At 42.4% G+C, this 27224-nt stretch overlaps 2 protein-coding genes across 2 annotated transcripts in view; both read left to right on the forward strand.

Annotated features, from left to right (window-relative positions):
• The window catches only part of FREM1 (FRAS1 related extracellular matrix 1), an 80727-nt gene extending 60864 nt beyond the window's left edge, over positions 1 to 19863 (forward strand). Inside the window, exons 27-36 of the mRNA XM_063129244.1 lie at positions 1007 to 1136; positions 3772 to 3844; positions 7796 to 7945; positions 10816 to 11045; positions 12846 to 12893; positions 13833 to 13988; positions 14430 to 14558; positions 16192 to 16307; positions 17338 to 17423; positions 18412 to 19863. Coding sequence (XP_062985314.1) covers positions 1007 to 1136; positions 3772 to 3844; positions 7796 to 7945; positions 10816 to 11045; positions 12846 to 12893; positions 13833 to 13988; positions 14430 to 14558; positions 16192 to 16307; positions 17338 to 17423; positions 18412 to 18611 — 1318 coding nt within the window. The 3' untranslated portion in view covers positions 18612 to 19863. The remainder of the gene's footprint in view (positions 1 to 1006; positions 1137 to 3771; positions 3845 to 7795; positions 7946 to 10815; positions 11046 to 12845; positions 12894 to 13832; positions 13989 to 14429; positions 14559 to 16191; positions 16308 to 17337; positions 17424 to 18411) is intronic.
• Positions 19864 to 24131: 4268 nt separating this feature from the next.
• Positions 24132 to 25912, forward strand: CER1 (cerberus 1, DAN family BMP antagonist). Its single transcript, XM_063128547.1, has 2 exons — positions 24132 to 24623; positions 25540 to 25912. Exons 1-2 carry the CDS (start codon positions 24132 to 24134, stop codon positions 25831 to 25833), a joined length of 786 nt encoding a protein of 261 aa, XP_062984617.1. The 3' UTR covers positions 25834 to 25912.
• Positions 25913 to 27224: the final 1312 nt, after the last annotated feature.

Below are 27224 nucleotides of genomic sequence, written 5' to 3' on the forward strand. Positions count from 1 at the left end.
AAGTGTTTACACGATGGAGCTTTCATCGCTATCAGTGATCAACTTCTTAATGTGATAACTCAGACAAAATATTGTCAGTTCAGCAGCCTAGGGTCAGATTTCTGAGGTGAGGTTCTGCTTTAAAGGGCAGAACTTTCCTCCATGAAAAGTTTTTTTTAAAAAAAATCCTATCATGAAGTAATGTTCATTGAAATCAGCTTTCAAAAGTTTCAATTACTCCATCACTCTGCAACCAGCAACGGTTTTCTGAGGTGAACAGCACTCCCTTCTTACTTGTAGAATAGCTGCATGGTTAGTACTACAGAAACTGTTCTGCAAAAAAAGTGGAACAACCCAATCAGGAAGTTCTTTTTTCTCTCTACCAAATCATGTGCTTTTTAGATATTGTGACATTAGCCTATAGCAAGCAGTGGGGAGAGGGGAACTCTTTTGTGCTATTTATACGATGCTAAAAAAAATAACTGAAATTCGTTGTTTCCTGATTCAACCTAACCTCTTTGTCTGCAGTTGAATCAGATCTGTCCTTTGATGTCCTTAGTTCTAATTATTCTAGCTGGATTCCGTGTTCTCAGGTATAAACTTGCAAGTGCAATAAACTGGAATGATTTGTGTTTGCACATGCGTATGTGAATGCCCCAAATGCTACCTAAAACCATAGGCATGGATTATCATCACACTCTGGTGAAGGCAATATATTCTGTGCATGCTCAGAGGCACTTCTCTTCCAATGAATACATCTTGCAATTCCAGGATTTGAGCCTAAACATGAAAACACATTCAAGGATTAGCTGTGGTAAACCTTTTGCTCAAATTAAGCCATGCTTATATCTCTCCTGGGTTTCCTCCTTAGTACAATGACACACTGATAGAAAGTAATTTTTGAACTGAAAACATACAAGAAATAAATGACACCTGTCTCAGATCCTCAGCCACTAGAAGTTTCTTTTGGTATTCCTATGAAGATTTTTCCTCTACAGTGTTTTCTTTCTCTCCCCCACCACCACAGATTGGAACTGAAATGGTCTAAAATTGAAATGCAACAAGATGGTTATGAAGTGTGTGAAAATGTGGGAATGCTGCCTTTGAAGATCACCAGGTTGGGGCACACCACAGATTCTGCTTTCGTTGCAGTAAAGGTAATGTTATTATCAAAGAATACCATTGGGTTGAAAAGAAAGCACATTCTCCCATGTTGCAATTTACTAGCGTTTGGACTTGCACAATATCATTCTGCAGAGCTTCTGTACCATTTGTTAACCTAACAGTACAATCCTACACATGTCCACTCAGAACTTGTCCACACATGTCCACTCGGAGAGCTTCGGCTATTGGGTGGTATAAAAATGTAATAAATAACTAAATAAATAAATAAAAAACTAGGACCCATTTATTTCAGTGAGGCTTTCGCCCAGGACTGTGTATAGGATTGCAGCCTAACTTGCACTTCAGATGTTATGAAGAAACAGAAAAACAGGGAAATGTGCATAATTTGACCTACTGATGAATGCCTCAAACTTTCCCTTTCTTTAAGGATTCTAGATTTTTCAATACCTGCCTTTTCAGGGATCACAGAACAGAATCATAGGTCGTGGCTATATCCTGGGATTGTCCCGGGATCATCCCTGTGCATCCAAATGACACGTAGGGGATCCCGGGAGCAGGCAGAGATGACTCCTCCATTTGCCTGGGATAATCCTTAGGTCTAGCTAAGGCCATAGAGTGGAAGGGGACTTATAGGTCATTGAGCCTCTATGCATGCCCTTGTTTCTACTCTTAAGTCTCACTATTAAAAATCCTCGAACTAGCTGCTTTTCTTCCTCCCTCCCTGCTTACATGCGGCTTTTAAATGTAGGGTTTCAAACCAATTGTATGTCCCTTGCAAACCCATATTTGCATTCGAGGGCAGTATAGAGCTGACTTAAGCACTTTCAATGTCCATGGCTTCCACCCTTCAAACCTGTGTCTTTTTGCTTGACAGCTTTCCTCCTAAATACTGAGTCTCAAAAGAGGGAATCTAAGGCATTATGGGAACTGTCGTTCTTGACCTCCCTGTTTCCAATCGCCTTTCGTAGAATGCACTACTCTTTCTGTCCTTTTATTGCTAACCTGTGCAGTAGGAGGAGTGGGGAAGAGCAATGCCCTGGAATTTTAAGGTAACAGGCATTCTATGGTGAGCATTTGATAGGCTGGCCATGTGTCCTACTTTACGGCACACAGTCCTCTATTTGAAGTGATGTCCAGTCCAAGTTCTTTTTAAAGATAAAAACAACCATAAAAGAGCAGAGGTCTTGAGGTTACCCACCAACAGTTAACACCTGGACAGCAAATGGAGCAGGCACTCCAGTCACCTGGTCACAGTGTTTCCCACAAAGGTGGTGGTATTTCTATTTCAATTATAGTATTTATTTCTAAATCTGCATCTATCCATATACGTTATTGTATTCACATTTTATGTAAATCAAGGTGCTTCATTGCCCTCTTTTTGGCCAATGTATTTCCTTTTTGGGGGGTGTAAGTAGCCACCCTAGTGCTTTAACTGAATATCTGAAAGAGACCTCTCCCTATCCCATCTGCCTGTGCTTTAAGATCAGCAGGGGAAGCTCTCCTCTAACTAATGTTGGTATGTTATGTGACTTTGCCATGAAGGTGCGACTGTCGCTGACATCATATTCTTTTCCCTGCCAGGTCAAAACCAATTTGTTTGCCCAGGCATTTTAAGCTGGTTGATGTGAGCTGTTTGTTTTATGCATTTCCTGCCCTTTATTGCTATAGTTTATGCTTGTACTGCTTTTATTGTATACTGTCCTGATATCGTAAGAGGTTGGATGGTGTACAAATATATTAAACAAAAGTGATCCATGGAAAAATAACATTCTTTTACTGTGAGCACTTTTTTTGCCCTTGTTTTGGTACTGCCTTCCTTTGCTTTGTTTGAATTTTTTCCATAGAAGTAAAATTTTTCATATAAGTAAGCCAACAATTGCAATTTTCTTTCTTTCATGCCTTTACTCTGGGGTCTGACCTTGGACCTAGACTGGTTAGCTAGTGCAGATTGCGTGTCTCTTCAGGTGTAGAATCTAATAGGGGTTTGTAACATGATTGGCGGCAGCCTGGATTGGCCAGGTGTGGTAGAAATACTAGGAGCCTGGTTAGCAGAGCAGTATTGTGACCCAAGCCACTGACTAAAGAAAAGGAGGGGAACATATGGCCTTCCAGATGTTGCTGGACTGCAATTTTCATCAGCCCTAGCCAGTGTAGCCTATAGTGTGAGATGATGGGAAGTCCAATAAAATCTGGAGTTAGCAAATGTGTCTCCCATGGCTTGATTTGGGTCTCATTCCCCCCTTGACTTTTCTACCATCTTTCCTCAGGAATGTGTCAAGCCTTTATTCAGACTTTAGAGAAGTTGATTACTTACTACAGTCCTAAAACGCAACCCTGCCATTAGTTCTGAATAAATAGGCATAGGGTTATAGCCCTTGTTAGTATGAATGAGGCTCACCGTTTCCCTTAGATATTTTATTAGCGCTCCATTTTTTTCCCTGCTGGTAGAAAAATAAAAGTAAAAGGGTTTCCTTTATACTTTTATGCCAACACTTGCATTGCATCTTCTTATGGATGGGATGCTTCCCTCTTCCCGTCTCTAGCTGGAAGGCAACAAGCCAAAGTGAATGTTCTGTGCCATAGGGTTCACAGGTGTAATTCAAACCTTAGGCTCCCATTACGCAAGTCTCTAAGTCCTGCCTAACTTTGCATATTGCTTTTTAACAGGTCAATGAAGTGACTGCTTCATCGGGAAAGGATTTTACTGTGGCCCCTTCCAAACTTATTCAGTTTGATCCAGGTAAGCCCTGTCTCAAGGCTCTAACTTGAAGATTTATGGCCTGTTCAGACAACACCCTAAGCCCTTTTGCATCAAGTAGTTAGCGATCGTGTTTAAACTGTGGTTGTGTAGCCACCATGGTTAGGAATGGTTCACATTACACACTAAGCCATAACATTTTGCTCAAAATGCTTAACCAACATGGCTTAGTGTGTCATCTGAATGGGGTCTTTATTTTACTGAAAGAGCTTAACAAGTAGAGAGATATAAACAGAAGCAAATGTAGACAAACAAGGTACTGTGGGTGGGCAGTTTATTGGCCTGACCTATTGGTTTCAGCCTTTTCTTGGCAGGGTTGCACTCCTGGATGGGAGTGCTATTAGATTCAACCAGCAGTCAACCAGTTTTGAATGTCTGTGCCTGGTACTGGGCACCTGAGACAGGACTTGGATTCTGTTGGTGTACTGCCCGCCCTGCTTCCCAACAGTCTCCCTGCCTGAGCTGACTGAGATGGTCTCGAGCATGATGTTGAGGACCCCAAGGCTTATGGTCTGGAGGACTTCAATATGCATGCTGAGGCTACTTTGTCAGGAGTGGCTCAGGATTACATGGCCACTATGTCAACCATGGGCCTGTCTCAGATAATATCTTGCCCGACACATGTAGCAGGACACACTTTGGACCTGGTCTTCTGTGCTGAATTGGGAGAAAATGAACTGCAGGTGGGGGAGCCTGTGGTGACTCCTTTGGCAAGGACAGATCATCATCTGATCAGTTTTGACCTTTGATCTGCAGGGGTGGAGGACCAAAGTTGACAGTCCACCTCCAGAGGATGATAAATCCGGATGGTTTTCTGAGGTCTCTAGGGGATTTTCTTGCAGGCTTAGCTGGAGGTCCTGCCGAGGTCCTGGTCACCACTTGGAATGAGGAGATGACCCTGGCTACCGATATGATCGCTCCAAAACATCCTCAACCTAGTCGTAGAACTGTGTCAGCTGGCTTTATTGTTGTTTTTATTGTTGTTTTATTGCTTTTAATATTTTTAATATTTTATTGCTTTAATATTTTATTGTTGTAAGCCACCTTATGAGGGCTTCTGCCCTGAAAAGTGGCCAATAAATGTTTTAAATAAATCAATCAACTTTAGCTTTGGAATTCCAAGTGGCTTCCGTGGCACAAAGCTTAGGCTGCTATACCAACTGTGACCCCCCTCCTGAATAGGAATAATCTGGCCACAGTTATCCATGCTCTGATAACTTCCCATCTGGATATCTATAATGTATTATTATGGGGCTGCCATTGAAAACTTTTCAGAAGCTTCATTTGGTACAGTAAGATTGTCAATTGGGACTAGGCATTAGGATCATATCTCACCAGTTTCGAACAATTTTGCTGGCTTTCAGCCTTTAATTCTAAGTGCTGGTCTTAACCATTACAGCTGGGCCTCAGCATATCTCAAGGGCAGCTTCTCTCACACGAACCTGCTTGGTCCATTAGATCTTCTTGGGAGACTCTTCTTTGCACCACCACGCCCAGTTGGAAAATCTGTTGTGACTTACGACAGAGTTGCTTTATATAGAGAAAGCATGGCAACATAGCTTTAGTATTGGAGACAATAAGCACAGGCTTAGAGCCAGTTTAAAAGAAGTTCACATCAACTTACTTTATCAGAGAAGGCTATTTAACACTGTTTAACTACAAGCTGGGTGTGTAAGTAAGTCAATGAAGGCATGAGATATGGCTACTGGCTTCCTCTTGTGATTGAGTGCATGGTGCTTATTGCAGAGGCAAGAAGGAGAAAGAGGAAGAAGGAAGTGGAAGAGTGGAGAAGGAAAAAGGAATTGATCAGATTACAGGACATTCTCTATCGCTGCCTAGTGTCTAGAAGCATGAGTAGTTGTTCCCATTATCCAACACTTCTGACATCTGAAGTGAAGTGGGTAATGACCTGAGATAGGGCTTTTTCAGTGGTGGCTCCCAATCTCTGGAATGCCCATCAAAGAGAGGCTCACTGACATTTGCTATCTTTTCAGTGCTGGGTAACATCCTTTTTATTGGTCTAGACTCTTAAGTTGATATTGATATGTGCTTATGCTATTGTTTTTAATGGCGCTGGATTTTATGTGGTCTTAAGATCTACCTCTCTTGTTTTAATATTAAAGATTAGTTGTTTGAATTGACTGTTTTGGATTGTTAGCTGCTCTAGAAATCCTTTGGGGTTGAAGAATGGGATACATATAGAAGTATATAAATATATGTAGTAGTATCCTGTTCTGCCTGTGCACCTTCAGGGTCCAATCGCTTGTGCACTGGAGCTTTTATGGTTCTAAAAATGAGCCAAAATGAGCTGAAACACTCCTTTCTGGAATGGGGTAAGTCAGCGGAGCTCACAGAAGGGAGCTCCGTTTATCTGTCCTGATCTGGAAACTAGCATTTCCAGGGTTATTTCTTGAAATACAAAAGCCCCATTGCACAAGTGATGAGCCCCACAAGCACAACTCAACCAGCAGAGGCTTCGTTGGATACTGCTCATAGACTGTAGCTACAGGTTAGGCTCATTTAAAAGGCTCATGTCACCCTAGACAATAGGCTAAAAAAATTGCATTAAAAATCATATTTAATGTGGAAAATACACCCCCATTCCTTATCTGTTCTTGCCCACAGAAGTGGCCACAAAGCTGCCGAAAAACACTTCTGTCTTGCAGTAGGTCCATCTGGCTGCTATAACATAGATAAGTGATGCACCACAGAAATCTGCTCTTTGACATGGAAAGTCTGTGCCAACTTAGCACCTTTCTGGCGTGCTGGCACTGGCATGAGGCCTTGCCATGTGGTAGGGGCAATCCATGTGTTGAGCACTCATATCAGCTATGGCAGCCTTGCTGAGCCCAGGTATGCAGAAGAGGCATTAAGCAGCAACTAGGGCTACCCAAAGGCCCCGTGAAGCAGACATTCTGGTCCCAGAGGGAGGGGAAAGATTTCCTATGCCATCCTTCCCCAAACTGATACCCTCTAGATGTGTTGTTGGAGTACAAATCCCAGTATTCCTAACCATTGGCTCTGCTCGATGGGGCTGATGGGAGCTGAAGTCCAAAAAATCAGCAGGACACCAAATTGAGGCTGTCCTATCTATGCTCTTCAGGTTGCCCACCCTCTCCTGTCATCCCTCCTGAGAAGTTCTGATACTCTTTCCAAAGCCCTTCTTGCTTACTTTGAAATTCTTCTGATCTTTTGGCCAGGCGAGAACCTCCAAACTAGTTTTGAAATGTTTGTATTGGGTGAAACATCATGGTAATTACGGTGTGCATCCTCCAAGAAATGTTTGCTTCTCTCAAGCTCTCTGGAAGCTGTTAGCCAAATAGACACTTCCAAATGTGCCTTGATATTAGTGGGAACTCTTCTCCTTCTCTCAGTGTTCATCAAGAGTCCTTTTCAGGCATGGGTGTGTACAGCAGTTACCATTGCTTGTCATCAATCAGATGCTAACAGATGATATGATATTTGCAACTGAGACACTGGCTTTGCATCAAGGTACTTGACAGCCACGTCTGGACCTTGAAAACAGAGTTGTCATGGATAATTGATAATGACAATATTTCCAACAACAGTGGATTCTCTGCAATTAAGATTTCGAGATAAAGATCTCCTTTATTTCTTAAAAAAAATTACATGTAGATCCAACCCTTTCCCCTTGAACTGCATGCAATTATTCCACACACACACAAGCAAACACACACACACACACAGGTCTTTGTTATTGTGTGAATGGAATCCTCATTGCTCAGGAACAAATTTGGTCTCTAGTTAGTGTTATTTGGGAAAACCACAGGAGTCCAATCAGTGGGCAGGAGCACAATAGTATATACAAGCCAGTCTGTTGTCGCTGTAGACATGTTAATTAATATATTTCTTCGACACCTAGGTTGATTGAAAAAGCAATTAAAGTGTAATTAAAATGTTTACTTCTGGTAGGAATGTCAACCAAGATGTGGAATATAGCAATTACCTATGACGGATTAGAGGAAGACGACGAGGTCTTTGAAGTGGTTCTGATCTCCCCTGTGAATGCCATTCTTGGCACCAGGACAAAAGCTGTAGTGAAAATTTTGGACTCAAAAGGAGGTATTCTCTTTTGATCTTCTTAATCAAATTTGGAGCAATCTCGGCTGAGAAGCGACTTATTTTTCAAAACACAAACGTCGCCGCTTACCATTGGATCAAAATGCTTCGTTTCTTTTCCTTTTCTTTCTTTTTTTTTAAAAAATACTTTCTTTTTCTTCTGGCATCCTATATTCTTCTTCAGTTTAGGAAACATAACATGAAGAAATCAACAAGAGCATAAGCAAACAACACTGCCACTACCACCCAATGGACGAGTCTGATTTTTAGTTTGCAGCACTGCTTTTTTAAAAAGCTCTTTTGTGTGTGTGGGGGGTAGTAATGCTTCCCCCCTTCCCCCCCCCCTTGACCACATGGCAACTTTTTCACTTCTTGGGTGGAGATTTCAGGGCAAAAATCCCTAATTACTATCAGATCTTTCAAAAATGCCCGGATGATAATAAAAACAAAGGTAAGTGTTGGCGTTTGTGTTTTGAAAAATATACCTTGCAATAAGTGGTCAATTCATTATTGTTTTAAAGGTGCTGGGAGCTCAAACAAAAAATTGTTTCTTTGAAAACACACTTGTAGTCTAATCTAGCAAGGGAGATCCATGCATAAAAATCAGGCACTGTGAACAGTTTCTTTGCGTAGTTAGCACCCATACTGTAAGATTGGATCTAAATGTACATACGCATCATGATGGCCTTCAGGACACAAGATGCCCACTGTGATTATCTTTTGCACTGCAGTGGCCAGTTTCACACATAAAGCTAACCCGCGGTTTGCTACCCAACCCAGGGTTTGTTGAACAGACTATCAAAGAAACTGCAGTTTGTTTTCTCAATCTCGGGGTTATTTGTTTCCCTCCTCCTTCACCCACACCTTCCCTGTACCCCAAATGCCTTTGCAGCACTGTAGTACTAGCATGAAGAGCTGGTGGTGTGTGTGTGTTGAACTTCTCTGTTTTGCTGCCTGTATAGCCAGGTTGAAACAACCCAGAGTTCACAACCCAACAACAACCCATGAGTTCTCTTTCAGAATTGTTCCTGGTTAACAAACCATGGTTGGTTAGTGCAGCCATGTTCACACATCCCAGAATTCAACATCCCATATCACGGGTTAACATTATGTGCAAACCAGGCTGGTGTATGGATAGGGATTTCTGTCCCATCTGTCTTACAGTGGAGATGGGAACGTGAATTCCTACCCACAACTCTAGTCAGATTGAAGGCATTAGCTGAAGTTCAGTAACTCTGGCGTACTGATTAGGGCTGTGCACGGACCCCCGCTCTGTGTCGATCTGCCTGCGGGCCGCTCCACTCCACTGCGGAGATCCGGCTCCGAATCAGAGCTCTGCAGCACCACCACCGCTGCCAGGTAACGCCCCCTCCCTCCTCCCCCCTTACCTGCATCCGTCGCAGTCCGGTGGCTGCTTCAACTGAGCCTGAGGACTCAAACAGGAAGACCAGGCCACAGCTGCGGCCTGGTCTTGCGGTTTGAGTCCTCGGGCTTAGTTGAAGCCACTGCCGGAATGTGATGGACTCAGGTAAGACCATGTCCCCTTACCTGGCTCTGCTGCCATCGCTGCACGGACTGCGGTGGCGGCACCAGCGCCAGGTAAGGCCCCCTCCCTCCTCCCCCCTTATCTGCGTCCATCGCGTTCCGGCAGCGGCTTCACCTGAGGATGAGGACTCAAAGCGGAAGGGCAGGCCGCAGTTGTGGCCCGGTCTTCTGGTTTGAGCCTCAGCCTCAGTTGAAGCCACTGCCGGACCATGACAGAGGCAGGTAATCCCCCCTCCCTCTGCCCCCTTACCTAGCGCTGCCACTGTCGCCGCATGGACTGCGGCAGCACCAGGCAAGCCCCTACTTACCTTTACGCTCCGATGCGAAGCGGAGCACAGCCCTAGTACTGATATTTGTCCATGAATTTTGTCCATGAATCTGAAGATCGTTATCTGTGAAGTGGGAAGCATTCCACACTCTTTCCCATCAGGTGTTTCACATGTAAATGCCCCCTCATTTCTCAGTTTTGGGGTATTTTTGTTCCTCTCAGCATTTGATGTTTTTTTAAAATAAGGGGTTGGTAGCTGTTTTTACTCTTTTGGGGGTTTTATTGTTCTGTTTTTAAGCTTTGTTATTGCTTAAATTGTTTTCATTTTCTTCATGCACTGCTGAGAGCTAGAAGGCAGCCTATAAATATTCGTGAAACGTGTAGGCCCAATTACACATAAACTCGGTTTGGAGAACCGGTGTGTTGTAGTGGTTAGAGTGTTGGGCAAGGACAGGGGAGACACAGATTCGAATCCCAACTCAGGCCACAATGCTCTTTGGATGACCTTGGGACTCTTCACATGCACTCAGCCTACCTTTTCTCATAGGGCTGTTGTGAGGATAAAATGGGCGGGGGGGGGGGAGCCCTGAACTTCCTGGAGGAAGGGCAGATACAAATGTAAATAAATAAATGTTTTATGATCTTCCACCCTTAAAGTGTAGTGCTTCCCTCAGACAATATCTGACAAACAGAGAGGGAGAAGAGTACATAGCCATCAGTCCATCACAGCACAAAGATTCTGACCCATAGATGTATGAACTAGCTCATTGTCTGTTAGAATTTTAGGAAGTGGATTCTTCCTTTTTTTAATTTGAAAGTGATACTTCCTGTGTCTCACACTTTCAATAAACTTCTAAAACTGCTTTTCCGTGGGCAGACTAAGTAGAGAAACAAGCACTAGTGAAAAGAAAAGAAAAGAAAAGAAAAAGAACAAATCAATGACAGATGAAAAATCATCCTACTTCTAACGGCAAGCTGTTTCATCGCCCACATCAATGTGACCAGCTATCTGTTTTTATCTAAAAAGGACTGACCATCTGCCATCTTGTTTGCTTTTCAGGTCAATGCAGCTCATTCCATTCCTCAAGCCAAAACATTCACAACTTATGGATGAAAGGAACATTGCTTCCAGGCTCCTCTTCGTCTTCCAGGCATGGCACTGCTCACTTGGAAGGAATCCCACTGCCCTCTTCCAAAGAGATGGTAGTGCAGAGCCAGGCCAAGCTACCGGAATTCAACTCAGTGAATCTTGCAAGGAGCAGGCTAAGGGCCATAGGAAATGGCCAGACAGTAAGGATTGACTCTTGAACAGTAGAAAGAGAGGAAATGTTCCAAAGTTGTTGTGTATATGTATGAAATTCTCGCCCTGTTTAATAAGGGGGGATTGTCAATGAGCACTGATCAGGGTGGAGGCAGACAATAGTTAAGAGCATTGGAGGCTTTATGATAGGGTTAATGTTGCTCTTGGTATACACATTGCTTTTGTCCTGCTACTAGTCAAACAGAAGCACTTGCATACTGCAAAGTGAAATGCTGCCATCCAGTGCCATCTTTATTTGGATTCAAAGGAGTGGTCTTGTATTTTGGAGCTCAGATCCTGCCTCTGTCTTGTCTTTAGGTTCTTGGGCAAATTACTTTTCTTTTAGTCTCACCTGTTTGCCTTCTGAGAGATGAACGTGTGAGCCTGTTCCAAAGCATGCCCACTGAGTGCCCAATTAAACTTTGGGACCCTCTTCCCAAATACTATAATCTTAATTTTGGGATAGTTGACTATCAGCTGTTCTTCTTTGCAAGCCTGTCCAAATTTAGCTAGCATCCTTTTAAGGGCAATTTTATTCAGAGACAAAAGTACCAGGTCAATAAAGCAATATTGATATCTTCTGATTGTGAATTGAGGGAGAAAAAAAGGAAGGAGAAGATGTTCCAGGAATAAGATCATTGATATACAGATTAAATAGAAAGGGCATAAAATGTAGCCTTGTTTCACCCCTCTACTGATGAAATGAATGTTTTGTGACTGGCCATGTTGACCGCTGCAGCCATTTTATGAATGGGCAAGTCCCCGCCCCCATGGCAGCCATTTTGAGCATCTTCAGATGAACATTTTATTGCATGCTCGTTACTACCCACGTACGAAAGTTTACGGGTCCTTTTGACAACACCGTCTGCCTCCTATGTGTCTCCCACTCCTTCTACCCTTCTTTCCAACACAAAACAGACCTGTAAATCTGATTTATTTTTTTAAACGAAATGTGCCGCCATTTCCTGCTGTGTGCAGGAAAGGTGGCACAATAAAAATGCCCACTGCTCACGTGGTCATTGTTTACTTCCTCTTTCTTCCCCTGTGTGAAGAAAGAGGAAGTATCATGGGACAAAAGCGGGGATGGAGTGATGGTAAGAAAACGCAATTGCCCTACTCCCCATCTGATGGCACTCTTTGAGAGAGCACAACACACTCAAAATGCCAAATGTGTCCACCAACCTGAAAAGATTGGGGGTTCCTGTCCTAAGACTATTCCCCAGGATTCAGTTACTTGAGCTATCTGGATCTGTTTGTTCTTTGGAGTTATCTGATGAGGGACTATCCATTCTCTCCATTTGTTTGTTTTTCTTTTTGTTGTTATTTATCATCAAGCATTATGGGATGGCTGTGCTAAGAGGAACAATGACAATCCATTGCACAAACAAGGTGGCAACCATGTCAGTAACTAGAGTGCACCTACACCCAACTTGTGGCACATTTTAGTATAGTTTGCAGAGAGTGATCTGTCAGGAACTGCTGGGAGGTTAGTCTTGTGTTGCATCTGGGTGTGGGATCATAGGATCTAGCGCCCCCTCCCAGCTCTATGACTCCATTAATCTACGATAAAACCAGTTGAACCATCAAGAATCTCATTTGGTCTGTGGACAGGCTGATTATCCCACCTGCTCTCCTAGGTAATATCAGCTTCCATTAAATAGGTGGATAAACTAAAAGAGATAATGGCACCCAGGTTGTAAACTCCAGTGGCACCACATTACTAAAATTCCTTATCATCTTCTGCTTTTCTTACTGAGACATGCTGTGAACATTTCTCCTTTTCCTTTCAGGTCCGTCCTTCTTCGGCATTTAGAAATGGCACTGGTGTGTTTTTTAAAGTAAGAACATTACCAAGCAGCTACTTACACATTTCTGTTGTTTGATACTTATTGTGTCATATCTTTACTACATATACAAGCTGATTAGCAAGCTTGGCTTTCTTTAAACTTTTTAAAAATGCATACTATATCTCAGCCCCCTTTACTTTTATGTTCACATTAGGCATGATGGCAGCACACCAAAAGTGCAGGGCTGGTTTTAAGGGCAAAAGGCAAGATGAATGTGGATATGCTGTCTCTGCCCACTTCTCTCTCCCCATCCACCCACTCCTAGATATTTTCCTCCCAACCAAATTACAATGGCTTGGTTTGCATGTAACCAGTAGCCACCATGGGTGAATTTCCCTGTGGTTTTTGTTGTTGTTGCAGCAGTGGTGGCCATTTTTAATATTTGGGGGCATGCCATAGCTTGTCATTACATGTGAACCTAGAGGGGGTGGGTTGTTGTAGTGGTTAACAAGCCACTCGCAACTCTAAAACAGCCCATGGGTTCTGGGTGGCTCGTCAACCACCTCAATGACCCACCCTTGCTGGGTTCACATGTAACAAGAACCCATGGTGGGTGCTTGGATATGTGGCACCTGTGGGTGCTGCTACTCACTGTGGTTAATAAGCCATGGTGGGCTGCAGTGATCACGTGAACCAGGTCAATATCAGAAGTCCATCCAGTTGGGAGATAGACTACAGAGAGGGAAGCTTAGGATGGGGAAGGGTTTAGCAACTCCCCATTTTCCCTTAAAGCTGGATCCCACTTTATATATGATTAGAAGCAGCCCAACATGGGTCAGCTGCCATCACATATATTTTGAGCCTTAAGGATAGCTTTTGTTTCAAAACTCTTTTTAAAAAGAATTATGTGACTAAAATACCCTTGGAGTTATCAGATGAGGGCTATCCTTTCTCTCTGTTTAATTTTTGTTGTTGTTATTTATCATCAAGTACCATGGGATGGCTGTGCTAAGAGTGGAAGATGACAATCCATTGCCTGGCAAAAAGAAGGTGGCAACTGTCACAGTAGTTAACCAAAGACAACCAAGGAAAAACGTGCTTTCTCCCAAGAAAACAGAAGGTCTGCAAGCAGACTCCAGCATTCAGGTAAAAAAATCTTTTATTCCTTGTTTATGGTATCGTATGGGCTATATTTTGGAAATGTTTTATAAACCAATTAAGATGGTGTCCTGGTTTGCACGGCTCGATTGCTCCCACTTGCCTCCAGGGTTTAACCCTGGGTTCCAACCCTGGTTTGTTGCAGGACAAAAAAAGCCGAAGTCCCAGGTTCAGACATCATGCTAAACAATACAGGGATGGAGTGTCTCTGTTCTGTTTGGCTGCTTCTACTGCAGGAGGAGCCGAGCGGGAACAATTGAGCCGTGTGAACTAGCATGCTGGCAAACTGGGCCAACTACTTAAGGCACTTTCAACGTTGTACGATATTCATATGAGAACTAATTGATCATCTTACGATAAAAAGTAAAAGAGGTTTATAGATGTTGTCTCTACTTTGTCTCTCACTGCAAACATTCCTTCGTTTTCCAGGTTCAGAGCCCTTCCTTTCCAAATAGATGTACACCGGATTTGAAGGGTCTCTTGCATTTTGAAGGGCACACCCAGCAGATGTTTCAGTGTGATGGTATTTCTTGGAACTTATGGAATCACACAAACAAGGTAGCAATCTGGTCTTCTTGGTATTTGTTTTTTTAAATTCTTGCATTGGGGAAAATTGCAGAAAGAAAACACTAATTTTACATTTGTCTTAATCAAGCCATCCTTTAGCCAACATATAGCTGGGTTGTAGAAGCAGACAGACGGTGTCATCAGACAAGCATTTTATCCCACACTTGCTACTGCCCACTTACGGATGTTCGCGCATCCTTTAGACGTTGATGTCCGCCTCCCACTCCTTCTGCTCATTTTTCCATCACAAAATAGACCCTTTCTAATCTGCCTTTTTAAAAAAAACATGGAATTTGCCACAATCTTCTGCTGTGCAGGAAAAGCAGCGTGATAAAAATGGCCCCTGAATGGGCCATGTGGTCTTTGTTTACTTCTTTTTTCCTCTCCGGAAAGAGAGTCATGAAGGAAAAAAATGGGGGCAGAGAAGCGACGGTTAAGTAAACTGTATATATATATAAACTGATTTAAGGTGCAATCCTATGCATATTTAGACAGGAAAAAAATCCTACAAGTCCCAGCATTCCCCAGCCAGCTATTTGCTCATGCCTGAGTTGCCCATCTGCAGTGCCAGACCTATCACTAGGCAAAGTGAGGGATCCACCTTAGGCAGCAGTTGCTGGGGGCAGGGAGTAGAGTTGAGGTGTTGGAGGACAGAATTATGTGGGCCACTAGGCCTACCCTGTGTCTCCTAAGCGGGCCTGCTGCCCTCAGGAGGATGCTGTACCATCTGTAGTGGCCGTTGTAACTGCTAGTCTGATCCAGTTTTATATGTAGAACATTATTATTACTATTTTGTTTATATAGCACCATCAGTGTACATGGGTGTGGGTGCCATCTTGTCCTTTACCTCAAGCAAAAAAGAAAAGGAAAAAAGAGAAATACCTTGGGCCACCCTTGTCCATCTGTCTCACTATGCTGCTCTGGTACTAACTATTGAGCTCCTTAGGAAAATCAGGTTAAGGGCTGACTATGGTCCAAGTTGTCAACCCAGATCTATAACATCAGTTGTCAGCTCTTGGGTCATGATCTGCAACTGGGTCAGCAGATCTTTTCGGTATAACATTTTTAAAGAGAAGAGTTGAAAGGAAGTTAACAACAATTAACAATAGAAACAGTATTCTAATTGTGTTATCTACAGGTATACTGATAATGTAAGTGTGCGACTGTATTTGACCTATTGTTATAATTACTTGTTAGTGTGTGGGCTTGGGAGGGTGGGAGGGATTGATGTACTTGTTATTGTTGGAACATGCTTTATAAACAATAAAAAACAAAAATACAAAAGATAGCAGGAAGGGAAGAATGGAGGCCTTTGAGAGGCATTCAGTGAGATCTTGCTACTGTCAGGGGAAGGAAAGTGGGCAGTGGGGCAGGACACCAGGGGCTCATGGGACATGAAGGTAGGGATGTCAGAACTGAACCTATCTTTGTGCTCCTGTTGATGTCCTGATACCATTGGGAATGCAATGGGGTCAACATTTTAGATCAAGAAAATAACCACACGGTTTTCTACATTTTGGGAAATAGTTCCATTTCCCAAGGCCAATTCTGAATTGAGCTAATCGTTTTCAGAAGGTGGAAATAGTTTCGCAAATAATTCTGAAGTGGACATATTTAATTCCAGGATGCTAATATGAAAACCTGTCCTCCTGGATGGAGCCATCATGATAGAAGCTGCTATGTCCTGATCACTGATCCAAAAGCCAAATGGACCACAGCTGCCCAGGCTTGCAGGAAACGGTGAGAAGCTCTATATTTGCATATTCCCTTCACTCAGCTACTGTTTCATCCACTACAGTGTTTTACAGATATAACAGTGAGAGCCAAAGTTGCATCTATTTTAAAGGCTGGGATTTTATAGATATTTTACTGCTTCAGATCTTGGGTCAATACTGGATTGAAGCCATTATAGTAGTTAAGAAATATCAGACATACTGTGTGTCATAGCTTGCTGTGTGTTTGTGTATCTGCTTCTATAAGTAAGCATGCAGAGATACTTACTTATAAGTAAGCAAGCCTCATCGGGGAGATCATTCCATAATTGGGGGGGGCACCACTGAAAAGGCCCTTTCCCTTGTTGCCATCCTCTGAGTTTCCCTCGGATGTTGAGCATAGTGTACAGGTAGGTTCATGTCGGGAGAGGTGTGCCTCCAGGTATTGCGGTCCCAAGCTGTGTAAGGCTTTATAAGTTAAAACCAGCACCTTGAATTGGGCTCAGAAACGTAGATGTTTTAGGGTGTAATCCTATGGGTTGCACCCTCGTTAGATGGAAGCCTTCGATCTTAGAAGTTTCCAAGTATCCATTGCCCTGCCAGGCTGCTGCCAGCAAAGGCAAAGGAGCGATGGAGGTGATTTTTACCCTCTAGACAGGGCAGGGGTGGGCCTGGGCCTGAAGAGGCCATAGGAGTCTTTGTAACCTGGCTTCTCTTTCCTCACCCACCGAAACACCCCCTTTCAGACCTCTATGAGGCCCTTTGAGGCTGCTTTTGCAGGCACTGTGGGGTTTTCCACAGTGTGGGGGGTGGATAGGGATCAGATTTTGGAGTCCCCCTCCCAAAATTGTCACAGTGTCTTCAGTTTTGGAAGGGGGATCCAAAAAATCCCCAGCTCCCTAGGACACCCTCCAGAGACCACAGGATTGCTCTCTAAGTGACTCCCAGTTCTGGCATCTACTGTTCATATCACAAGGTTTTCATATTATAATTAAGTGTACACCTTGATTCAGAGGAGAGATGTTACTTCTGACTCTAAAAAAATTTCTTGAGCCTAGGTACCATGGCAGTTTAGTAAGCGTGGCTTCCAAATCACACATGCGATGGCTGTGGAACTTCAGCGGAAGGAGGCCTTTTTGGATAGGTATGTACGAAGCAGAATGTCATACTTGTGTTGAAGTATTTTCCCCATGTTCTTTAAGATGGTAATTTTGAAATACTATTATTATTATTATTATTATCATTTTCACACTTAAAACCTCTTAGCCCGTCTTTCATGGAAGACAAATTCCTGGTATCGCAGGTTTCTGGCATGGAGCTCCCAAACCCATCAGCTCTGTCCTTGGAGCTCTTTGTTGGTTTGGCCTTTCTCCCAGCCAGCCCCATTCTTCTGGAGCTTTTCCCTTCTGCCCTAAGAGCTCATGGCTCTGCTTCATACTGGATCTTGCGAGAAGCAGCCTTTAACCAGATGGTAGCAAGGCACTGGCCAAGGGTCAATGGCTGTAGCCAGTTGCTGCAGTTCCCTGTTGCAGGTACTAAATCCACTCTTGAAGCATTTTCCTAGTCTAAATGCCAACAGAGTTTATGCTTTCATAGAATCATAGCATAGTAGAGTTGGAAGGGGCCTATAAGGCCATCGAGTCCAACCCCCTGCTCATTGCAGGTATACCTTAAAGCTCATTGCAGGTATACCTTAAAGCATACCTGAAAGATGGCTGTCCAGCTGCCTCTTGAAGGCATCTAGGGTGGGCCTTCAAGAGGCAGCAGGACAGCCATCTTTCAGGTATGCTTTAAGGTGGATTCCTGCATTGAGCAGGGTGTTTCAAAATGAATCTCCCCTCAAGCTAAAAGTTCTTCTTTGAATTGCAAGTATATATGTCCATCTAAGGCCAGATCTACTCCAAGCAGGCTATAACACTTTGAAAGTGGTTTGAAAATGGTATATGGAATGTGTCATGGGCCCCAACAGTTGTCAATACTGTTATAAAGAAGTGTAGACCCTAAGATAACTATTGCTAAGGGAAATAAGTACCTGTTAAAGAGCTGAAGATAAGAATGTTTGAGAGAGGTGGGTTGGAAAGCTTTGTCACTTGTTCTGTGTCTGCCAACTTGTCCATTTTAATTCATTATAGGCTTGAATGATCAAAGAAATCCGGGCCAGTTAGAATGGAACAATGGAGAACGAGTTGCTTTCACAAACTGGAGAAAAGGACCACCTCGTCTTTCAAAGAAAGGAAGGAACTGTATTTTAGTACAGCAACGGGGAAAATGGCAACGGAAGGACTGTAGGAAGGGCAAAGGACACAACTATATATGCTCGAGGAAACCTTAAAAGAAGAGCTGACATTCCGATACATGCCTGGCCTTATTTGTGTATTTATTTTCAGCCAAGGGGGGCTGGAAGGGCTGAAAAATGGGGACGCGGGAGGCCTATTTGCAATACGTTTTATATTGGCATGGGAGGAAGATTGAAGGAGCATCATCAGATGAGTGTTTTATTGCTCACGTTTTTTTGCGGGTCCTTTTGACAACACTGTCTGCTTCCTGATTGTCTCCTGCTCCTTCTGGTCTTCTTTCAGCGACAAAATAAGATCCCAGTAAATCTGGTTTTGGGGGGGTGTTTTTTGAAACTTAGTGTGCCCCCATTTCCTGCTGCGTGCAGGAAAAACAGCGTGGTAAAAAATGCCCACAGAATGGGCCACCTGGTCACTGTTTACTTCCTCTTTCTTCCCTGTATGAAGAAAGAGGTAGTATTGTGGGACAGAAGCGGGGGTGGGAGGGTGAAGTGCCGGTATGGAAGCACAATTTCCCCCCTGTCTGATGACATTCAGAATGATGGAGGAAACTCTGACACTCCCCCTCCTCTTCGCTCCCCCTCCCTCTCTCCAGTGTTTGATGGTGTATTGGGTATGAATGAAGAAGCAACTTTGTTTGCCCCGGAGTCCCTTTCTATCAAGACTCTTTCAAGAAATTCAAAATATGAACCAACTAGGGCAGTAACTGGAGAAGACCTCTGGGGTGGATGTAGACATTGTGCTGCATGCTACCTACCCCTTCTTTGCTAGGCAGGATGTTCCATTCACCACAAGACTACAGTTCTTTAGTTGTAAAAATGGAAGCAAAATGACATCCTGGTGTACAAAGCTTGTAAAAGAAGATGCACCATGTTGGCTACGGATACTTCTGAACTTGAAATGGGAGGGAGGGGCAAGACAAAGAAAGTCAGAATGATGCCCTTCCCCCTTCACACATGTTTAATGTCTCACTGAGATGGAGGGAAATGATGCCTTCTGTTGAGACTGCCACCTAAAATGATTGCATCATGTTGGCCCTGGAGATGCAGTACTTTTCTGAACTTTTAAATTCTTATTTCAAATGGAATATGGACAGAGCTCAAATTGTAAGCTCCAAAGATCATTACAAACTAGATCTGGCCAGCAGTGTCAATTGATTTCAGGATTAAAGAGTTCTAGCAGAATTATATATGCTATTTCTCAGTGATATGTTAGTATCGCAAATAAACCCTAAACCTTGTTTGCATGTAACATTTCTGCCTCAGCTGTTCTTCACTTGTGCTCTTTCGTTCTCTCTCACTTTTTCTTTGCCTTAATACAAGGGGGCATATCCTTTTCGGCCTCGACAGCCGCTTACAATGCTGACTTGCAGCTTGGGGGCCATGCTTGTGTGTACACATATATGCATGCGTGCGCGCACACACACATACATATATGCCTACGCACATTCCTTCAAATACAAACACCCATATGCATACACACACATAAACATACACCCACATGATCCTGATTTTGATTGCTCTTTCCTTGCTGTTAGCAGCACCAGCAAAAAAAGAATGATCTGTTTGAAGGTCTCTAGGGAACCATGTAGAGAGTGCAAGTGGTGGGGAATCGGCAGGGGGTATTTGACAGGAGGGGGGAAGGTAGTGCACCCCTGTCTTACTTACATTGGCCATGTTACATTCTCAGTATGGGCCAGGTAAGCCCAATTCTCAGAAATGCATTACATTTTCCATTTGCCCACAATGTCCAAACAGTTTGGACAGTAGCAGGGAATAATTAGAATTAAGCCCATAAGAACCACGACTGTTATGTGGAAGGTGGAATTTGGATTGAGAAAGTTCACCCTCTCTAAAGGTTTTTCTATATGAGGCATTTATTGTGCACTCACTGTTCTTTATGGGTTCTTTAGGCAATGTCTTGGTCCTCCAGTTTTGCTTCTGATTTTGAGAGCACTTTCCTATTGGTTTGTGTGTGTATTTAGAACATGGGAAATGGGGTATTACTGAAAGCAAATGAAAAAGTATTTTCCTATTTGTGTAACTGCATTATTCAACTATAGCAAAGTGCCACCTAGAAGTTATGTAGTGGAAAAACAGGAAAGGAAAAGCTCTTTGTTTAGAATTCAGATATCAATTCTGCAAGAAAACTGAAAGTAGATACAGTAATTATAGCCTCATGTAGAAAAGCTCTAAGGCACAAGAGGTATACCATGCTCCCACAGATAACCAAGCTATCTCAGGTGAGCAGCACTTTCATGGGCATCTGCATCATCCTATTAAGTGGCAAGGAAACTGGCAATGACCTGCTTCACACATCACAGCACTAATTCCTAGGTTGCTTAACTCAGGCATTGTGTGGATGAGCAAAGTTGTTTCTGCTTTTACCCCATTCCTGGGTTGTTTCATGATGCGTGAACCCAGAAACTCTGAGTTGTTTAAGGGTTAAACAACCCAGAGTTAACCCAACAACAAACTATGGACAATTGTTGGGTTAACACTCAGTTGTTTAGACCATACTGATCCAGAATTCCAGGTCTGCATGTCATGAAAAGTAAAAACGACCAGTACATGGGGAGCCGCATGCTTCTGTCATCCTCAGCAAGTCCTGGGTTAAACAATATAGGAACTGGTGCTGTGATATGTGAACCAGGTCAATCTGTTGTACGTTAACATTTTAAAGTGCTTAAACAAGATGAGGACATGCACTTCACTCCTACCTCCCTGTGTTGACAGGGAAGATCTACAGAGAGATTGTGGTTACACCGTTACTATCCTTTGTGCAATCAGGAACCCTGATCTGTTGGGACACAGGAACCACATCCAGATGAACAATAGCTACAACTTCTCCATCAACACAGGGATGGAGTGCATACTACTGTCTCCCAATAGTAACATGGTCATATGTTTGGGTTCATTATGAAAGTTTGGAGAAGTGTAAATGTTCTGATGAACAATGAAAGGGGAAAACAAAACCTGATAAAACCACAGTGCAACTTAACGGCCCTGTTCAGACAACATGCTAAACCAGGGTGGTTAAGCATTTTCAGCTAAACATTATGGCTTAACGTGTCATGTGAGCCATGACTTAACATATCATGTGAACCACTCCTAACCATGGTGGCTACTTAACCATGGTTTAAACGCGCTCACTAACCACTTGCTGCAAAAGGGCTAGCAGCCTAACCATGGCTTAGCGTGTTGTCTGAACTGGTCCATTGTGTCAGCAAGCCCACACACACACTGCAACTGCACAGAGCAGACACAAGTGTGATTCTGATCAGGGCCACAGAGGGGGCAAAGAGTTAAAGTTCCTTTCCCCTCATGCCATGTTCCAATTTGGCTTCCCACCACCACCATATGCTGGCTATTTGTTAAAGAAAATCCAATCACACAAGTGCAAACTACATTGGCAAACATCTTGTCTAGTTTGGCCCTCAGTTTCCTTCCAAGAAAATGTGTTTAGGATTGTTTATTCCCTTTCCTTGGAAACTATGAGCTATCGTTCGCCCCACCTCCTTTATATTACATTTATAAAGTTGCCTGCTGGCAAACAGTTTGTTTGTTTTATACATAGCAGCATTTTGGGCAATAAATCTAAAAGTGAACACAATTTTAATTAATTTAATGGTAAAGAAGGAACACTCAAGGAATTCTACAGGACTAAAAATACACTTTAAATATAAACTAAAATGCAATATTATCACCAACAACACACTCGAAACCAAACACTGAACATGCATCTGAATCGAGATGATTTTTAGGTACATCTGCAACTCATTACCTTGGTTCATTCAATTTGCAATCTCTGTGTAAACAGCTGTTTGTGTATTCATGATACCATTTGCGGTTTCCAGGCATTTTGCTTGTTTTTCATTTGCCCCTTCTCTTTAAGTCTCCCTGATGAACATGATCCACAATCAATCCTGTTCATTCCTGCCAATCCACAGTGCAATTCTACTGAAAGGCTGCTTTCAGACATTCAAGCAAACACAGTATTAGCCAGAGTACAGACTGCAGTTTGCAATCTAATGGAAGTGGCTCCTTAAACTATGCAATGGTTTCTGCATTCACAACTATTCTTAATGATGGCCTTTGGTCCCAGTATTTGCATCTGTGTGCCAGTGGAGGATATCACTTCATGTATTTGTCATAGTGAGCTTTCATCCATACAATCTTAATGCTGCAATAAAATGTAATCGTTAAGTGGCACAGGACTCTTGGTTGTTTCTATTAGATTGATGGCGACTCTGTTGGAATCTGTTACCTTTAATTGCTTCTGGGTTCTCCTTGTAATTTTGTTGTCCCAACTCTTTACACTACTCTATTTTCTCTTTAAAGGTAAAGAAAAATTGGGAAAGCTGAAGTGTTACTCAGTCTGCCATTTACACAATGGTGCTGTTCAGAAGACACCTTAAACCACAGCTTTCACCATGGTTAAAGCTGTGGTTTAAGGTGTCTTCTGAATAGGGCCACTGTGGTGTATGCACTGTTAAAGCCTTGAGTTATGACCAAAGAAGTTAATGTGTGAAGCAGCTGGTAGCTTGTTGACCAATACAGTTCTCCCAATGGCACTGTAAATTGAAAAGTATGTGGAACTGAATGGGTCTAACAATACAAAAAGGTATCAGGGCCTCAAGCTCTTGGGGACTGCCATTCCAAATAAAAAGATAGGAGGTACGGGTTATTGTAGCTTTGTCTTGAATAATCATCTGTAGGCAGGTGATAGTCAAGATTTTTACCTTTAAAGGGAAAATAGAGGAGTTTAAAGAGTCCATATAACCTTAGTATAATATGTGTGAGATAGAGTTACTTGCATAATCCTGCCATTTACAATCTCAGTTGAATGTTTGAAAGACAATACTGGTACGTGGCTAGCTGTCCTATTAAATTCGTTAAATGATACATTATTGTTACACTTTAGAAAAGTTAACAGGGAATATGGAAGACCCCCAAATATTTGGCAAAAGCTACAATACCCAATAAGATCATTACATAGAAGCAACTTGTGCAGTAGCACAAAAGTTCAGCATCTGCCCCCATGGATGTTGAACTGGCTAGCTATATATGTAATTCCATTGGGATTTTATAAATATCTTGCTGAGAGAGAAGGTTCGAACTTGCCTTAAAGGATGCCTACAAATGTGCCTCTCTCCTTTGTTATGCTGTCTTGGGAGAGTCCAGTGTGACAGAATGCGTTAGGCAAGCAAATACACATCCAGGAACTTTTTACAGTTCCTAGACAATAGCTAAACAAATCACCAAACATTTAAAATCATCCCTGCCAGGGAAAACAGATGTTATTGTAGATACAAACTTTGAATACACATTCAAGAGTAAAAGCAGGGATAAGATACCTTTATCACAATTAGAGTCTACAATTAAGGAGTGTTAATGAGCATCGCTTATTGGACCTCCCCTTTGTCTCTCCCCTCATGTGCAGCAGCTGGAATCGAAAACTTTAGGCCTCCTTTATAAGTATGGCAATCTGCTTTCAACTTTGTTTTTTAAACTGCAGGAAACTGAGGAGAAGGGGTATACGAAAATAAGGGCAGCATTATGTTTTTCCTACTGCTTCAGATGCTGTTGATTTCACAGCTTGGAACAGTAGAGCCAAGGGGTGGATTGCAAAAGAAAAAGATGAGAATTCCACACCTCCTGCCTCGAGATGCGCTAATGAAATATCCAATGGACTACGAAGGAACACTGGCAGATCCTGGTTTGTTTGAACACCTATTGGCAGAAATGGAAAACGGGAAACAAGATAGCCCAAGAATGGCTAAGTTCATTTCCCCATATATTGTTAACCCTACAGCTCAAGATTTTGGAAGCTGGGCTCCCACAACTGCATCCCCACACCAAGAGGGCACAAAAAATCTACCTTCTCACCCACACAGTAAGAGGGAAGCAGAATCGCCCTTGAAGAAAGATGCCAAGAAGTTCTGGGACATTTTTATGTTGAAAACCAAGTCAAGGTCTGAAGAGATTGTCCTCCCAATCAAGACCAAAGAAATGTACCAGGATACCTGTAGTACTCTTCCCTTTTCTCAGGTAAAGTTAAGACTCAAAGTTGCTCCTTACCTAAGGCTTCTTTTATATAGTTAGAAATATCCGGTGAAGTAGAGCTACAGTTTGCATTGCAATTTAAATTTGCAAAATGCTTGTGCTCTTAATAACCTTATGAGATAGGTCACTATATTCCCAATTTTTACAGAGCGGAAACTAAAGTGAGGGAACTGACTTGCCCATGCTAAAAGTGAAAATGTTACAAGTGTAAGAACCAGAAAGCCTTTAATGTTTGGGCATAAAAGTTCTATTATAGCAGCATTTATATTTGCTCTACTGAGGTCAAAAAACCTGGAAGCATCATGAAAATGCTTCAAATGCTTGATTCCCCTTTTACACTGATAAAAGTTTCAGATAGATCTATGGTGATGGTTTTTCGAAGTTTGAGCACAGGAATATCTGTCTGCATTTTGAACTGAGAAGATTTGTCTCTAATTAATATATATCACTGACCTCCGAATTTTGTCTTTATGAAAGCAGGCTCCATTTCCCCCAACCATTACAGCAGTAAATACAAACCTCCCACCCCTTTTTTAAAAAAAGCAACTTCTGCCATTCTGAACGTGGGATAATGGTTTTATGATGTAGCACAGTAATTAAATGAATGCAATATAGTGGAGAATTCCTGATTAAAATCTCTGCTTAGCTGTGAACTTGTAGCTGGAAGCAAGCTGCAATTTCTCAACTCCTATTGGTAATATAAGGATAGCGTTGCTGGCCTGCAATACAGGGCTGTTCTAAAGATTACAAAGATACTTGTTTAAAAATCAACCATTTAGAATTTTGTATAGTGGCTTTTACAGTTTAATATAAGCTATATGCCCATATTTCTAAAGTAATTCTTATGTTTTCTCATGAAGTGTCATAGAGAGTGATTTAATGGCAGTGTGCTTTCTTTTAGAGCATAGTACATGAGAACTGTGAGAAACTGGTGATAAAGAACAATCTGTGCTTTGGAAAATGCAGTTCTTTCCATGTTCCTGGTCTGGAAGATCGTCTTTACACCTTCTGTTCTCACTGCTTGCCTACCAAGTTTTCCATGAACCGTTTGGAGATGAATTGCACCACGGCTGCTCCCGTTATCAAGGTGGTTATGCTGGTAGAAGAATGCAAGTGTGAAGTTCAGAAAATGACAGAACCTGATATAGGATTTCTACACTCGGATCTGTATGCCAAGATGTATGAACACAACTGAGCCTTTCAAAACTGCCTTTATCCTCAATATAATTTATCATTAGCAAGAGCCAAAAAGCCCACTAAATGCTATGACAACATCTTGCTTCTCTCTTTATAAAACCTGTGATGCTGTGTGTGAGAGAGAGGTGGGGGGAGCAGAGAGGAAGAAAGACCCTCCAAACATGAAGAGTTGGGTCAGTTGATAACCACCCACTGATGTTTAGGTAAAGGGCCCTTTACCTATTATTATTATTTTAGGTGTACAGTTTTGTGTTTATGTGCACCTAAAACATACTATATGAATATGACAAACATGTTTTAAAACACATATAGCATTCAGCTACAATGAGCTAGAACTGAGTAGTGTATACTGAGTGGTAAACAAAAGGTTTTTAATTTTTAACAAAGGTTTCTTCTGGCTTCTTTTACACAATGGCACCAAATGTGCAAACTGCAATGCAGAAATGCTCGTATAGAATATTGATTGCAATACTAATAAAAATCTTTTCTAATCTCTGAAACTATATCTGAATGTATATAATACGGTGTAAAGTTGTTACCACATAAGCTAGGAGAATATATGAAACATTTCAGCTTCAAGTCTTTGAATATATACTTCCTCGAAGGAATGTTTTTCAGCCTATGAGCCACAAGCAGGTTCATAAAATTTCTTTTCTTGATCTGTTTGTCTTCTGGGCCTAATCTATTGTTGGGGCTTTCTTTTCATCAGCATTTCCCCAAAGCCGCCTATACTTGGCTCTGCAAACTAGAAATCATAGTGTTGCAAATAGTCCTTTATACCACATGCACAGTCCAGCATAGCCAGAAGTAGCTGTGTGGTTGACTGTGGAGTTGTACCCCAGCAAGTTGCATGCGTCTGGCCTGGCCTGGGAATGCTTCTCATAGCATTGCTGTATTTTAGTGTTTTGTATTTCAGGGCCAACTACATGTCACATTAAATACACGGTTTAACATTGTGCGCATCTTTAACTGCTAATAGCAGCCGTAAAGCTCCAACCTGGAGCAGGTTGGATTAATCCTTTCCTTCTTGCTGCAGTCCTGATGATGACGACGACGACGACAACAACAACACTCACCCCCAGGTGTTACTTGACACAGGAGGAAAGTGCCCATTGATGCCAAGGGGAATGTCCCTTCCATGCCAAGTAGCAACTTGGGGGGAAAATTTCATTGCTAACCACCCTTCCAGCATACTACGGTCCCAACCTCCCTTCCACCCTGACTGTAATGTGCAGTTTAAAAGGAAATGAAAGTCCTTATGTGAAAATGAATTAGGAACCCTGGTTCCTGGTCATTGCTAGACATGTGTCCTTGTGAAACATTCTATGCCTCATATTCATTCATGTTCTACTTAAGCACACCTTAAAACAGTTTACCCCTCAATCGTCT

The sequence above is a fragment of the Elgaria multicarinata genome, chromosome 6 (assembly GCF_023053635.1).
Source record: "Elgaria multicarinata webbii isolate HBS135686 ecotype San Diego chromosome 6, rElgMul1.1.pri, whole genome shotgun sequence".
Taxonomy (NCBI): Eukaryota; Metazoa; Chordata; class Lepidosauria; order Squamata; family Anguidae; genus Elgaria; species Elgaria multicarinata.

What these genes read in the sequence shown, in the direction of transcription:
- CER1 (XM_063128547.1), top strand. Translation starts at nt 24,132, where the DNA reads ATGTTTTTCCTACTGCTTCAGATGCTGTTGATTTCACAGCTTGGAACA. An exon ending in GTACTCTTCCCTTTTCTCAG is followed by an intron (nt 24,624 to 25,539) that starts GTAAAGTTAAGA and finishes GCTTTCTTTTAG; the next exon opens with AGCATAGTACATGAGAACTG.